This window comes from Sebastes umbrosus, chromosome 1 (assembly GCF_015220745.1).
Source record: "Sebastes umbrosus isolate fSebUmb1 chromosome 1, fSebUmb1.pri, whole genome shotgun sequence".
Taxonomy (NCBI): Eukaryota; Metazoa; Chordata; class Actinopteri; order Perciformes; family Sebastidae; genus Sebastes; species Sebastes umbrosus.
The window spans coordinates 31,332,034-31,347,282 of NC_051269.1; the positions used below are offsets into that span (position 1 = coordinate 31,332,034).

General features: G+C 41.1%; 2 protein-coding genes across 2 annotated transcripts; both read left to right on the forward strand.

Moving 5' to 3' along the window:
- The first annotated feature begins 489 nt into the window (after positions 1–489).
- LOC119486682 (trypsin-like) lies at positions 490–9,163 on the forward strand. The gene is made up of 5 exons (XM_037766979.1): positions 490–658; positions 2,237–2,396; positions 4,098–4,239; positions 5,235–5,501; positions 7,386–9,163. Exons 1-5 carry the CDS (start codon positions 598–600, stop codon positions 7,554–7,556), a joined length of 801 nt encoding a protein of 266 aa, XP_037622907.1. The 5' UTR covers positions 490–597; the 3' UTR covers positions 7,557–9,163.
- Positions 9,164–11,281: 2,118 nt separating this feature from the next.
- Positions 11,282–14,753, forward strand: si:dkey-33m11.6 (uncharacterized protein LOC555986 homolog). Its single transcript, XM_037767024.1, has 2 exons — positions 11,282–11,932; positions 12,909–14,753. Exons 1-2 carry the CDS (start codon positions 11,764–11,766, stop codon positions 12,977–12,979), a joined length of 240 nt encoding a protein of 79 aa, XP_037622952.1. The 5' UTR covers positions 11,282–11,763; the 3' UTR covers positions 12,980–14,753.
- Positions 14,754–15,249: the final 496 nt, after the last annotated feature.

The window sequence follows — 15,249 nt, forward strand, 5'->3', positions numbered from 1 at the left end:
GTACAGAGGATCACTTCTTGTGCGTCTGGTCTGCGTAGAATACCTCTGTGGTGTCTTGACTCATGAGTGAATCTCCCCACGGCTACAAAACAAAGACACACACAAACACACACACACACACACACTCACAGTGGGCTATTGAAACATTTCAGCACGGATAAGCCTGGATGATGACACAGACAGAGCATGCTGATACAGTATAGATGAACCCGCTCGGCACAGTACCCTGCGTTGCCATGGCAACAACGTAAGGCCTTTCGACAAGTCAGGAGGGTCAGGAGGAAAGAGTTGTGATAGTGCTGGGATGGCAGGAGGAGGGGAGGTGATGGGCAGTTTGTGTGTGAAGGTGAACTTTGTTGCTCTCTTTCCTTTTCAATCAATGCTACAGTGTTGTGGACCCTGGTGCTGCGTGTCACGGTGAAGGATGAAATTAAAAACTGGAGGATAAAGGTTGATGTGTGACTGACTCCTACTGTTTTCCAGAAAGGAGTGGATGTCCAGTGTTGGGGCTGGCAGACAGGAGGAGAGGACACTGGTTGTCTGGCTGCAGGGGTTCAGCTGCTGGTATGGTGTTCTAGGCCTAAAACCTCCACAGCTATGATGATGAGCCTGCTCCTGTGTTTATGTTGTGTGCTACTGGACCTCGTGACAGTCCACAGTGAGTACATGCTTTTCAGTTTTGCAAATATGTGATGATTTGTTCAGTTTCAAATGTTAGATTCTGTTTCAGTTTAATGGTCTTAGCTTTATATTAAAGAGGTGGCCAGTTTAAAAGTTTTAAACTTTTTTTTTTAACCAATGGAAATATGCATTTTCACTTTCTTGCTGAGAATTAGATGAGAAGATTGATACCTCTCTCATGCTTGTGTGGTAAATGTAAAGCCAGCAGCCAGTTAGCTTAGCTTAGCATAAAGACTGGAAACAGGGGGAAACAGCTAGCCTAACCTGGCTCTGTCCAAAGGTAACAAAATCTGTTTACCAGCACCTCTAAACAACAACGCTGCATTTTACAGAGGGTTATTTGCCAGACTTCTATTGGCTGGGAGCAGTAGCTCCTGTCTGGCAACAGGTCTGGCACATAAGCAGGCCGTTCCCATTCCCAGGGCATCAAGTACCAGCGCTTTATAACGACTGTTGGCGTTCGATACCGCCACACAAGGCATTTTAGGTGGGTTTTTTTCACCCAGGAGACCGCTGTTTGTGTCCCGTGCGATTACTGTTTCACGTTACAATCAGCTGTTCGTTCGTGTCCCGTGTTCACAACGTCCAGTCACGTTTGCATTGTAAAAAAAACGTAGTAACTTTAAGCCCAACCGTGTTGTTTTTTTTCCTAAACCTAACTAAGTGGTTTTGTTGCCTAAAGCTAAGTAAGTGTTTTTGTTTAATTCACAAAGTTAACATCAAAAAGTGACGCCGCGGGGTCAGACAAGGCGTCAGTATGTGACGAATTGGGATGAGAACGTGTTGGGTCTGGCACATAACCCCCAGTAAAATGGTGAATTGTTGTTTTTATACTTCGTTATTTGTATGAATCCAACAAGATTGTGGAAAGAAAGCATATAAGCAATCAAACTATTCCTTTAAATTGCTTTCCTCTACTTTACATTGTTAGCCGTTTGTGATTATTCCTCAACCATATTCATCAAAAATTCTTATATACTTAAAGTAACCGTGCATAAGTGTTCCCGTGTTACCGTTCCCATCCTTTCTCCTACGTCAGGCCTATAGCCTGAAGTCAATGTACAGTAGTTGAGCTGCTGCATAAGGCATGCAGGGAGAGCCCCTGCTCTAGTGTTTCAGAGCCCAGAGTGAGGAGGTGACACTAGAAGGTCAGGTTATATTGGATTACCTCCATTACGCAGCGGCTTCCCAGGTGACAGGAAACCACTAATTGTTAGGCCGGGTCAATGGCCTTGAAGGGAGGATTAGGAGGGCCTCACTCTTTATGTTCATGTTTTATAAGATGGACTTTATAAGCGTAACTGAAATCCATACTTGAGGAGCTGCAGGATGTTTTGTGTATTTAGATGAAAGCACGAAGGAACCATTTCAGTTTTTTTTATATGAACATGACATATTTGTGCAAGTAGGTTTTTGGGAAAGTGGTTTTAATATCCAGCTTTTGAGAGGCGAAAAACGTCTTCAAGGATCAACAGCAATGTTAAAAAACTCTAAATCCATCTGCCTGCAGATCTTTCTCACGCCTTGCCCTGTGAATGTTTTTGTTTCCATACAGGCCGTGTGCTCACGCAGGGCCGTATAGTAGGTGGTCACATCGCTGCGCCAAACTCCGTCAAATACATCGTGTCGCTGCAGAGCACCAGGGGTCAACACTTCTGCGGTGGATCACTGGTTCACAGGTACTGGGTGTTGACAGCAGCGCACTGTAACATCGGGTAAGAATGTTTTTACAATAGTTGTCATCAATAAGCTGTTGATCCTTTTTGTTGTCGTTGTTGGGTGAAGAATCAAAAAAAGCAATTTTGTCACGATTTCCATGATGGGAAGGTTAAAATGCTTTTTTATGTTTTAAAATTTGTAGCCATGTTAGTGGACGTGGCTCTAGGGATGCCAATGTTGGTCGGTTGGTCGATCTACCACTTGAGTCCAGACTGAAATACCTCAGCAACTTTTGGACGGATTGCCATGAGGTTTAGTACAGACATGAAGAACAATCGTGTTCCCCAGATGATGAATCCTAATGACTTGGCTGATCACTTAACTTTTCATTAAGTGCTATCATCAGATATTTTGTCCAGTATTTGGTTTATGACCAAATACCTGCAAGACTAATGACAATGTTTGTTGACTCATTCATTGACCACGTCTAAAGACACACCCTTCGTAAGGTATTCGACCAACCGACAAGCAGTTTTGATGAAGCATACTAGCATCTAGCATTGTCATACTGACATTAGCATTGCTTGATTACACTCTCACAGGGCCGCTAGCATGGCTGTAGACTATTATGTTGTGTCTCAATTCAGATACTTCCGTTAGTACACTTCCATGTAGTACATTGTGTACTTACTTGCGTAGTGCGTGAATTTTGAAAGGGTTGTGTTGTCTCAAATTGAACATGGCTTCATTACAGACTGCTAAATTAACCCAATTAACAATACTGATGCTTTCTGTCCAACAACAGTATAGTGGTACTTAACTTACATTTGTATAGTGCGTTGTTCATCGGAGCAACCGCTGCTGGAACCTCCCCTTCCGCTACGTAGCCAAGATGGCCACCATTGAGGGTGAAAAGTGTCTTTTTGACAATTATGAGTACAACATCCGGGTACTCATAGTGCACTGCATTTTGCCATATACTTGTCAGTGTGAACGCACTTATGCACTCAAAATAGCAAGTGTATGTACAGAAGTAGGCAAATTGAGACACAGCATTTGTCTTCTACAACCTTTTCGTTTTATTAACCCAAAACTAGCTAGTATAAGGAAGGATCATCAAGCTAGTATCAAGGCTGTTGTTCTGACTCCTGAGTAGATTATCTTTAAAATATTACTGACCTACACGACCTGACAGTTGTGTTTGAACTTTGTTCAAGGTAAAGATCAAACTGCTTCTGAAACACTTGTACAGGCAGTGACATTCCTCTGGCTCTGTAGAAGTCACTGTGGAGAAGCTAACTTGGCATGATTTTATATTGTGAGCAGATGGTCTCAACAGATGCCTAAAAGCAAACATCCATTCTGCTACGAGTAGATAACGTCAAAAAGATGCCGCTCGGTCATGACGCAAAGTAAACCTGTATACAGGCCACTTGGAAGTCAAACAGCACTCAGATGCGGTCGAGTCAGCTGACCTTGGCACATCATCAGTGTGTGTGTTTGTGTGTGTGTGTGCGTGTGTGTATGTGTGTGTGTGATCTTAACTGGATCCAGGAAATTGGCCGTATTTCTGTTATACTGTCCCTGTCCTGCCTGCACACAGTGAGCCATTGTTCCCTGGCAGACAAACTGTTCTGGCTTCACGTGTCTTTGTGACTTTGAATCCTGGTCATGAGTTGTCATGTATGTCATCACTCCCACCTTCCCTGCCTATTGATATACGGTACTATGAAATATGGAAATGCGCTGTCTTTTAGGGCAGAGCACATGATGATAGTGGCGGGCGACTACATCGTAAATACCTTTGAGGGCACTGAGCAGTACGCTAAACCCCACAGGCTGGTCACCCATCCCCTCTACAACAGGAGCACCAACAATGCTGACATTATGCTCATTAAGGTACTGCAGACACAGAGCAAACATTTAGCCACACAACAATGGATAACATTTAAAATGTGTTGGGTTAATGCGTGTTGTAACATAGATTTGGACATATTTTGTCATTGAGCTACAGTTTGTCTTTTTGAGCTTTATATAATTCACTGAACTTTCAACCCGGGACATTTATATCTATATATATAGATATAGATGTATAGATATAGACTTATGGTTTAAAGGTTTAAAACAGTACAAATGATTGTATGGAAAATTACAGTTTTTGTCTACACTTTCATGCAAGATCATGTGAGTGACAATTATATATATGTACTATAATCAAGAGGAATATTACCTCTGTACTTTATTACTGCTCATACTCAGAGGTGGTAACGCTATCACACTCTATCACACCACCACACCATTTATATTACCGACATTACTCCATCGCAATAACCAGATTAGGCCATGAAAAGAAGCACTTTTTATTCTTTGTGACACGGTGGGCAAAACAATGTATTAAAATACATGTTAAATATACTCTGTGCTCTTCAAAGACATCTTTTGCAATCACTGAAAGACTGTTTCTTAATTTTGATTCCCTTTAAAAATTTAAAGCTGCACTATTATTTTTTTTGGCAACTTGGAGAAAAAAAAAATTAACACATATTTGACACATTATCACCTGAAGTTAATGAATGTGTTAGCAAACAGTTGTCTATTTAAAGGTGCTAAATTCGATATCCAGATCATTAATATAGTATCAAACAACTATTTGCTATGTAAAGATACAGAGGAGTTATGTCTGCTGAGCAGAGAATGAAGTCGCTCTCCCTCTGTGTGTGTAAATAATAGAATAAAAGGCTCTGCAGGATTGGATGATGATTGTTTTGTTAGTTTGTCACTGCAAACTATTTTCTCATTGATTCATTGTTAATATAAAAATGCTGATTAGTGAATCTTTACAAATTGTATTTTGATCATGTTTGACATGTTTGAACTTCTGATTTTGGGTCCAGTTGCGGGCCCCCATGGTGCTGAACAAGTACGTGTCGCTGGCGCCGCTCCCCAGGCCGGGGACAGGAGTGGTCGACGGCTTGCTGTGTCGGGTGTCCGGTTGGGGCTACAACAATCTGGTTGGAGGCCAGGCCCCCTTCACCCTGAGGACGGCCACAGTGCCCATTGTTTCAACTGCGAGGTGCAACAGCAGCGAGTCCTTTAACGGAAACATCACGGCAAACATGATCTGTGCCGGCTACAGAACCGGAGGGAAAGACGCATGCAAGGTATGAGAAGACGAATGCTGGTAATGATTTTTAAACAGTTTCAGCTGTGAGGTAAGTGGGTGTTGCACATCAGTGCCTGCCCAATCTGCCCCATTGTGACCAACATGATCATTTGATCCTTGAAAAGATATTAAATCCATTTTGAAATAATACATCCTCCAAGGTCCCGGCCTTGGTTCCCAGTGTATATCAAATAGCGCAGGGTCATCCTCTTTTCATCAGCTCACATCAGAGCGAAACAATAACACAGTTTTGGGAAGCTCATCCCCATGACAGTATGAGGATATACAGTTCATCATATCAGTGTTGGTTCAGCTACAAGCTTTTATTAAGCAGACGTGGCAGGCCACCCTCAGGAACTGTTATTAGTTATGATAGTTACAGAAGAGATAGAAAAGCAGCCCTGAAATAGCACCTAGACTGAAAACCTTGCTGTAATTTGTAGCCAGGGACAACAGCATTCTCCTATTTGGTTATTGGTATCATGAAAGAATTCCAGCCCCTATCTTTGATGTGAGAAGAAAATTATATGAAATTCAATGTGTGATATACCAGGAGGCTATATTTCGCCTTAGGTAAAGAGCTGAATGACTAATTAAAATGTGCTATATTTAACCCTGCGGTAGAGAACTTTGTGTGTTGGCATTTCCAAGTGGCAGCAAGAGATTATATGATTAGATGAATCCAACCATCCTGTGTGAAGACAGTTTTGTTTCTCACGTCTGTTGTTGGTCTTTTTTGTGTGTGTGATAAACTCACATGCAGGCACATGTGATTTCAAGACATGTAAAAACATCAATGCTGCTTTTAAGGGTAAAAACTGTGACAAATTCACATATAAGCCAATGTGGAAATGGCATTTCACATGTTATAAAATGCACATGTATGCTCATGGGGTTTTTTGGCAGTGGGAAACCTCCGGGTCTGAGAAGTGAAGCCGATGAGTAAGTGCCTTAAACTTGCGTTCTTTCTAATAGCCAGTAGGGGGCGACTCCTCTGGTTGCAAAAAGAAGTCTGATTGTATAGAAGTCTATGAGAAAATGAGCCTACTTCTCACTTGATTTATTACCTCAGTAAACATTGTAAACATGAGTTTATGTTCTCAATCGCTAGTTTCAAATCTTCTTCAATACAGCATGATGTTCATTTAGTAAATGATGGTCCCATTTAGAGTCAAATAGACCATAAAGCAGGGTATGCTTTAGGGCGTGACTACCTTGTGATTGACAGGTAGCTACCACGGCGTTGTCCGGTCTGGGAGTTGTCCGTGTTTTCGTCTTACAACTTTAACCATTTCAGGTCATGAAAGTTAATTATAACCTTTTGTTCACCTAAAAATGTCTTATTCAGCGTTCGGTTGTACTTAGCTCCACCCTCTCGTGTCACTTCTGGTTGCAAAAAAACAACATGGTGACGGACAAAATGCCGAACTCGAGGCTTCAAAACATATAAAAAATATATACAGTCTATGTTTTTTTGTACATTTCACATGTGATACAAATTCACATGTTGAAGGCACATGACATTTTCACATGTGAAATGTAAAGTTTAATTTTATAGGCTTATTTTCAGCCTATTGTGTGAACAGGATGCTCATCTCTGTTAGAGCCACATCTTGTGGTTTAAGTTAAAATTGACCATCGTACTCTTAAATGTCTTGCTTGATAAAGAAGTGACCTACAGTAACTTGGCCGGGACATCTGAGACACCAGAGTAGTTAATGCTTCTTGAAACTTCTCAGACTCTTAGTATCATTTAGTGTAACACCAATCAAGGACATTAAAATGGCTTTACAGTAATCTACGAGACACTCAGCTCATTTGTTTTTTCATGAGGAACATTGTGACGTGATGACTGATGGAGGGTGTTGTCTCGTCCTTGCAGGGAGACTCTGGCGGGCCGCTGGTGTGTAGGGGACGTGTCTACGGCATGGTCTCCTGGGGCAACGGCTGCGGTGATCCTAAGTTTCCGGGAGTCTACACGGCGGTGTCCAGATTCCGCCAATGGATAGACCAAACCATCTACGGGTCGTACCTGCGCTGCACCAAATACTGATGAAGATAATGATACAATCACGAAAGTAACCATTTATGCCTGAAAAGGGTAATTCCCCTGAAAATGTGCTGACATGGACCAAAGATGGCTCTGTGGAAAATATGAAGAGCTTCCTATGAACCATGGCTCTGATCATTTTGATAATGTTTTCAATACCAATATAATGGTCTCATAATCTCAAATTATCCAGCTGGTCTCTGCCTGCTGCAGTAATTGTAAGATCTACAACAGTGGGCACTTTATAAGCCTTCTGTATATGTAATCCAGTGATGTAACGTTCATAAATTGTAAAAGAAATACTATTTTATGTCAGTAAATATTCAAATTTAGAGAATTTGTTGAGTGGTGAATGGGACTGAAATTCAGCCCAGGACTTTGAGATCGAGATTCCTTTTAAAGGGAGATACTTTTATGGCAGTAACTTCAACACTAATGCAGTTTTGTTGTACAAGAATGTAAGTTTGTTTGGTCAGAACTTGTGTTTGATTATGTGAGGGACAGATTACACATGACTATACTCACATATTTACCTGAGTTACGAGTGTCTTGTGATTGTCTACAGCTAACAACATCTCTGAAACTGGAACAGTGAGCTGGAACACGAGGCAATCCAACATAACAATCCATATGACAGAAATTAATATACATATAATGTGATCATATGTGAGAAGGTCGATCCAGGAAGATGCCGAGCAGCTTCCCGGCGTCGCCAAGCCGATAGAGCCGGCGCAACACAACCTCTTCTCCACGCCAAATAGATAGATTCATTAGCATATGAATTCTTGAGTTATGGCTAAATTCTAATCAGTTCATCTTTGAGTCCAAGTAGATGTTTGTGCAAAACATTAAGAAATTCCTTCAAGTCGTTCCTGAGATATCGCATTCACGAGAATGGGTTGGATGGACGGACAACCCGAAAACATAATGCCTCCGTCCACGGCTTACTTGTTTTGGTATAAGCAGTAGCTTATGGTGGAGATAGATACTAACCTACATTACCGAGTCAGTTCACTGACTGTGACTGTTCTCCACTCGTGCTACATTATCGTTTAGCAGCATCACCCAATAATAGTCATTTTTGGCTGTGGTGCAAAAATTACATAATCTTGCTTTAAAAAAAAAAAAATACAAACCTTATATATGATGTTGTTGTGATGATAAAATGTTGCCAGGTCCTCTGTTTTGCTCAAATGGCATTTTTTTCGTTGTGCTGGGGGTTGTTGGGTTTAGATCCCCGTATCACTTCTCATTTTCTATCTCTTATCTCCTTTTCTCGTTCTTCTTTCCTATGTGAATTGACACCATAATTCTTAGAGGTCTCACCTTATTTTTTGGTATTAGACTATTTTCTGTGTTTGAACTGTATTTTTTTTCACTAATCTGTACATGAAGATCTGCAGCCACTTGTTCAAAATATATATATATATATATAAACAGTGAATAGTATCTTGTGCATGTATGATGTTCAATATGGGCAGGTTTGTTAAAGCTTACTAATGAATTAAAACAACCAATACAGAATGCAATTGTGATGACGATATAACCATATGTTGTGAAACTGAAAGAGTTGTTATTGAGATGTTCTGATATGAAAGATGAGCCTCTGATAAAATCATGGCCTCTGTATAAGTCCAGGGAGTAGGTGTATCATGACTGCACCTCCTCTATGAATAGTCGACGGCATATCAAAGTTATCTCCGCTGCAGGCTCAGATATCACCTTTCATCTCATTGTCTGTGTAATGATATTTGGTTAAGTTCCTTTTGAGAAAGGATACGTCAAGACTCAATACACCTGTCCAGTTCTCAGTGTTCTTTACTGTATATATCTGTTTCGTAAGATCCCTTTGTGATGCTGTTCGTGCAGAAGACACGTTTATATAAACACTGCAGACAGCAGTAGGCGGTAAACCCGATGAGAATTAACCCAAAGAACATCCCAGGAGGCTTCGTTTAACAAAGCAAACCAGTTTTCATAACGTATAACTTTACACCTATGCACCTATTCTATAGCGTGATAACAACACACTAAAATGTTCTCAAACTCCTCTTGTGGATATTATCAATATGCCTATAAATCATAATTTTAACAATGGAAATGTACAGTGGGAGGTCACACGTCTCAAAATGAAGCTATCTGGATCAGAGCTGCAACGATAAATTGATTAGTTGTCAACTATTATATTAATCGCCAGCTATTTTGACAGTCAGTTTGAGTCACCTTTTTAAAGAAAAAAAGGTCAAACTTCTCTGATTCCAGCTTCTTAAATGTGAATATTTTCTGGTTTCTTTACTCCTCTACGACAGTAAACTGAATATCTTTGAATTGTGGACAAAACAAGACATTAGAGTTAGACAATCCATTTTTATATTAATGTTGTTTACATGTTCCAGAGGATTGGTACTATAAATGTAACCTCAACTGTTTGTCATATAGCACTTGATGTTCAGGACCACTTCACACCAGCCATTGAAAATCTGTTACTACAGCTCCAACAGTTCATATTTTATTCTTAACTAATTCAAGAAATGAACTGCTGGCTACAACATGTCTGTTTGTAGAACCAATCCATCAAACTATTATTATAAGAATGTTTATTTCAATAACAAGAACGTAACAACTGAGGCATTAAACAATATTTTGTGAAACAGGAACAAACTAAATAACTGTCATCATTGCAAATGCAATAGAGCTGTAACAATTAATCACTTAATTGAGTAGTTGTCAACTATTTTGATAATCGATTAATCGGTTTGAGTATTTTTTTAAGAAAAAAAAGTACAAATTATCCGATTCCAGCTTCTTAAATGTGAATATGTTCTGGTTTCTTTACTCCTCTATATGACAGTAAACTGAATATCTTTGAGTTGTGGACAAAACAAGACATTTGAGGACGTCATCTTGGGTTTTGGGGATATTAATCACTATTTTCTGACATTTTATAGACCAAACAACTAATTGATTAATCAAGAAAATAATCGGCAGATTAATCAACATTGAAAATAATCATAAATTGCAGCCCTAATCCTTAACCTAATTTCACTAATTCGAGTAAAACCTGGAGAAAGCTGGAATCTAGACTTTTTTTTTTCTTGAAAAATAACTCAAACTGATTAATCGATTATCAAAATAACTGGCGATTAATTTAATAGTTGACAACTAATCGATTAAGTGATTAATTGTTGCAGCTCTATTGCTTTTGCAATGATGACAGTTATTTAGTTTGTTCCTGTTTCATAAAATATTTTTTAATGCCTCAGTTGTTACCTCTCATCCAACACCTCCACATTGATATTATAAGTTCTCTAGAAATTGTGGTGAAAACAGATGACAGGCCCTCAGTATTAAACTGGAAGTGCACCATGGGGCCAAAAGTCACTTCTTTTCAGCCTATAAAACACTGCCATCCTCTGGTGAGGTCTGACTCAGTGGACCATAATGTCACACTCACGACCAAATAAATCACCAAATTTGTCAAATTTGTAAAACAGGTTGGAAGATTTGACATCTCTAACTCGTCGAGTGGTGTCTTTCCCAAAGATCTGCATCGGTTCACATTGTCTGTTGCCATCTCTGAATAAAAGTCTCCATGTATTTGTGTGATTGCATCTCTCCTAGATCCCGGAGAGTGGAGCCTCTGCTGGTTCACCACCACGACTCCAACTGGAAGCTTCTCTGAGCTGCACCAGAAAAAGAAAACAGCAGCTCCCTCGCCAGGTCTCCACCGGGATCCGTGTTTTGCATCGCTCCTCAATTTGCATTTCTCCCTCAGATTGTTCCGTGCGTCGCGTTCAGCCGCTCGAGACCAGCGGGCGCTCCTCGAGCTCTCTGTTGAACGTGCGCCTCCATTTCCAAAAGCATTACGCGCAGAGAAAGAAAGAAAGAAAGAAAGGAGAAAAAAAATCTGGACATTTTTTTAAAAATAATGTTGCCGAAGCTTCTCGAGCTGGGAAATTGAGGACATTTTGATTTACTGTTATTATTATTTCTGTTGCGTATCTACCTACAGGAGACAGACACGTGTCTTCTGGGTAAACAGAAAAAGGGCTAGATCGTGTCAGCATTGTGTTTTTCTTCTTCCATCCTCTTTTGTTTCTTTACACACCGACTCGAGTTGAAGCTGTTTTTGGCGACGGAGCTTTTTTCCATTCCAGTTTTGTTGTGCGCCTTTGGTGATAATAAAGAAGAAGACGCATATTATTTGGAGATGTCGGAAGTGCTGCCTTTCAACGAAGAGAAAATGAGTCATTATGGAAATGAGGGCGACGAGGGACACCTTTCCTTCACCTGTCGTCTTCAAGACACCAACAACTTCTTCAATGGATCACAGAACAAACGTCCGCCGAAGCTCGGACAGATAGGAAGGAGCAAACGGGGTAATTATACAAATTAAGGCGTTTTCACTTTGTGTGTGTTGGATGGTGGAGCATCAATAAGGATGGCACCCAGAAAGGCAACACCTTTGCCATGACATAGTCTCCACTAGACCCTAATATCAGACACATTACATGTTGTTTTGCATGCGTGTGGGATGTTTAAATATTCCATTCGCATTGCAACACTAAGTGTGATGCGCAGTGCGTGCTGATGTTTAAATGCCTCCTTGAAATGCTGCTCAACACAGTTGTGCTGAAAATCCCCTCCTCAAAAAATGAATGAATGATTGAGATTGATATGACATTTTTTTGTGTTTTGCATGATACATTTGCAGGCTGTTTGTGTTTTTGAGCTTTTGTGTGTGTGTGTATTGCATTCTTGATTAAAAACCCATGAGATGAAGATCCTTAAAAAATTGATGCTCTAATGCATGCACACAGTTGCATGTACAGTATGGTGCACAACATGGCACAAACATGTAGGAATTGCAATCTGTATAGGTGCACACGCGCAGAACATTCACATGCATCACACACACACACACACACACACACACACAATCATGGTTCTCTATTTTGCACACTCTTCCTCTCTCTCATGCATCACACACAGACAATCATGGTTCTCTTTTTGCACACTCTTCCTCTCTCTCATGCATGCATGCACACAGTTGCATGTACAGTATGGTGCACAACATGGCACAACATGTAGGAATTGCGATCTGTATAGGTGCACACGCGCAGAACATTCACATGCATCACATAAGCACACACAATCATGGTTCTCTTTTTGCACACTCTTCCCTCTCTCTCATGCATGCAAACACACACCACTTGTGCTCATATACTGCGCAGTGCTAATGGTTCTGTGCTTTTTTAATGCAACCTCCCTGTCAGTCGCTGGTTGAGATTTTTTCGAGACGCCACACCAAAGATGAGCCTCCCCTCATTAACTCTCTCCTCCTGTCATCCACAGTTGTGATTGAGGATGAGAATGGCGACAACGAAGCGAAAAATGGAACAGAGAAGACCCCGGCAGAGGCTTAGAGCGCTTGGCTCAGCACCCCCATCCCTACCCCTACCCAAACCCCCACCTAAAAGACACTCTTGAAATTTTTTATGGCGATATTTACCAGTTTTAATCCAAAGACACTGTATATAAGCACTTTCTCTCATGTGGCAGCAAGCAGCACTTCCACGCCCTCCTCTCCCAGTCAGTCATGGCCATCCGGGTGACACACACTGCTGGCAGGCAGGGGCGGGAGACGGCAGCGAAGGAAGACCCCCAGGTGGACCCCCCCACCCCCTGACACACACACACACACACACTCAGACAAACAAACACACCCTCGATTGCAGGGTTTCGCCATAAATCCAAAAGAAGACAACAAGAGGGGGGGAACGAGGCGAAGGAAGGAGGCGAAGGAAGGAGGCGACGCTGTCGAGATGCAGAAATCAGGGACAGGATACAGAAATAAATCTCTAATATAAAAACTAAAGCACACACTTCTCCTATATCTTATCAATCAAACCTATGGTACCATTCTTTCTGCTCTTCATTTTTGATCGAGGGCGAATGAATAACAGAGTTTGTAAATATGGAAAGGGTAGCCCATATTTTCTTGCACAAAAAGTGGGAAACTGGTTTGTTCTCTGTGTTGAAGACTTTATTTATTGATCCTTTGGAATATGTCTTTTGCAGCGACTTAAGGCCCGAGGGAGTGTCCTTTTGTATGTCGAGAAAACTTCGAGTGAATGGGAGTGACATTTTTGTTTTTCACTTAACAATTCTCGATGTTGCCTGAGTGTTTTTTGTTACCATACTTTGCAGCTAACGAGTCATTTATATACGGCGTACCTACCACCTGTTTGTAAGCTTCCCAGGCTTTCACCTGGATTGGTTGATACTGTAAACTTGACTGTACACACCCTATTGATAAACTATTTATATTGCATTGTGCATTATCGTGCGTGCCAAATCTCATGAGGGGATAATACTGTACCTGACGACTTGTTCTTATTTTTGTGCTTTATACATTTACTCATACGATTCAGTTGTTTTGTTGGGTCACCATTTTTTAGGGCTCTTTCTTAAAAAAAAACACTGAGATACCAACTCATGCATGGCAAATATGAAATCATGCATGCACGGCAGAAGCTCTGAAAACTCTTGTGTATTCTTGAAGCACCTCGTATACAGCTTTGAATGACAAACCTCGAGAAACAGTCTTAATTCTGCGTTGTACTGTACGACTCACACTGATTTGTACAGTGGCCTAATATCTTGTAATAAAGATTATGACAAAGTACTATTTACTGTTTAGTGTTGATTGTGGTTTAAAGGAATTATGTAATCGATGTTGCTTTTCTTTGTTTTTTAAACTGTTTTAAAACTGTAGCAAAAAACACAAAAATATAGTTTTGTATCAGAAAGATGAAGACACTATAGCGAATAGCTTGTCTGGCTTTTGGATAATGTTCCTTGTACAGTTTCCTATGTTGTTATTGGATTGCCTATATGGCTGCCAAGGAAGGTCAAGTCAGCATTTTCCACTGTGAGAAAGTAGCATCCCATTCTTTGGAAACATCAGATATGGGAGGAGAGACAGAAAAAATGGGATAAAAGATGAGCGAATAATCTCATCAAGAATTTTAAATCCACACTCCTGATGTTGTTAAAAGGAGAGTTGAGACACTCGGCTCGGACGGCTGCGCAACAGACCACGATCTCAGAAAGTATTGCAGCATAGCAAATGATTCTGTGGGGAAAAAATGTACGCCACTGCTTCCCAATGCAATAAATGTCTGTTTGCATCTAAAATCTCAGCTCCTCTCTTTAATCAAGTCGTCTCCTTAACTCCGTTGCCAGAGATGTAAATGGTGCAGGGGGCACCGAGGCGTGAGGAACACTGATGAGACGTGACATTTCCAACTCTGCTGTGGTGACTAAATGATTCATGTTGTGTGACGAGCCTCTGTCAGCGTACGGCATCTTAAACCCGGACCGCCGGGATGTGTGCTGGGAACACATAACATGCAACACACACACACACACACACAGGGGCACATGCACTGTTTCAGCTCCAACTGCAGGCAAGACTAACATATTGCCAGTCTCTCCCTCCCCAGTCTTGACAGACATGAAAGGGGCTGCCTGGGCTGGGTACCATGGTAACAGATGCACCTTGCACTCGATGGGTGCTAGGGATGGGTTTTCGGTGCAGAATAGTCTTCCCTGAGCCTCGGCTCGATACCATCGCTATCTTTAATGGAATGTTCTCCATTCTCTTATCTCTGCCCTCTCCTCTCAAGACCCC

Coding starts and splice junctions, on each gene's coding strand:
- LOC119486682 (XM_037766979.1), top strand. CDS start 598: ATGATGATGAGCCTGCTCCTGTGTTTATGTTGTGTGCTACTGGACCTC. Junction 659..2,236: donor GGACCTCGTGACAGTCCACA/GTGAGTACATGC, acceptor GTTTCCATACAG/GCCGTGTGCTCACGCAGGGC. Junction 4,240..5,234: donor CTGACATTATGCTCATTAAG/GTACTGCAGACA, acceptor TTTTGGGTCCAG/TTGCGGGCCCCCATGGTGCT.
- si:dkey-33m11.6 (XM_037767024.1), top strand. CDS start 11,764: ATGTCGGAAGTGCTGCCTTTCAACGAAGAGAAAATGAGTCATTATGGA. Junction 11,933..12,908: donor GATAGGAAGGAGCAAACGGG/GTAATTATACAA, acceptor TGTCATCCACAG/TTGTGATTGAGGATGAGAAT.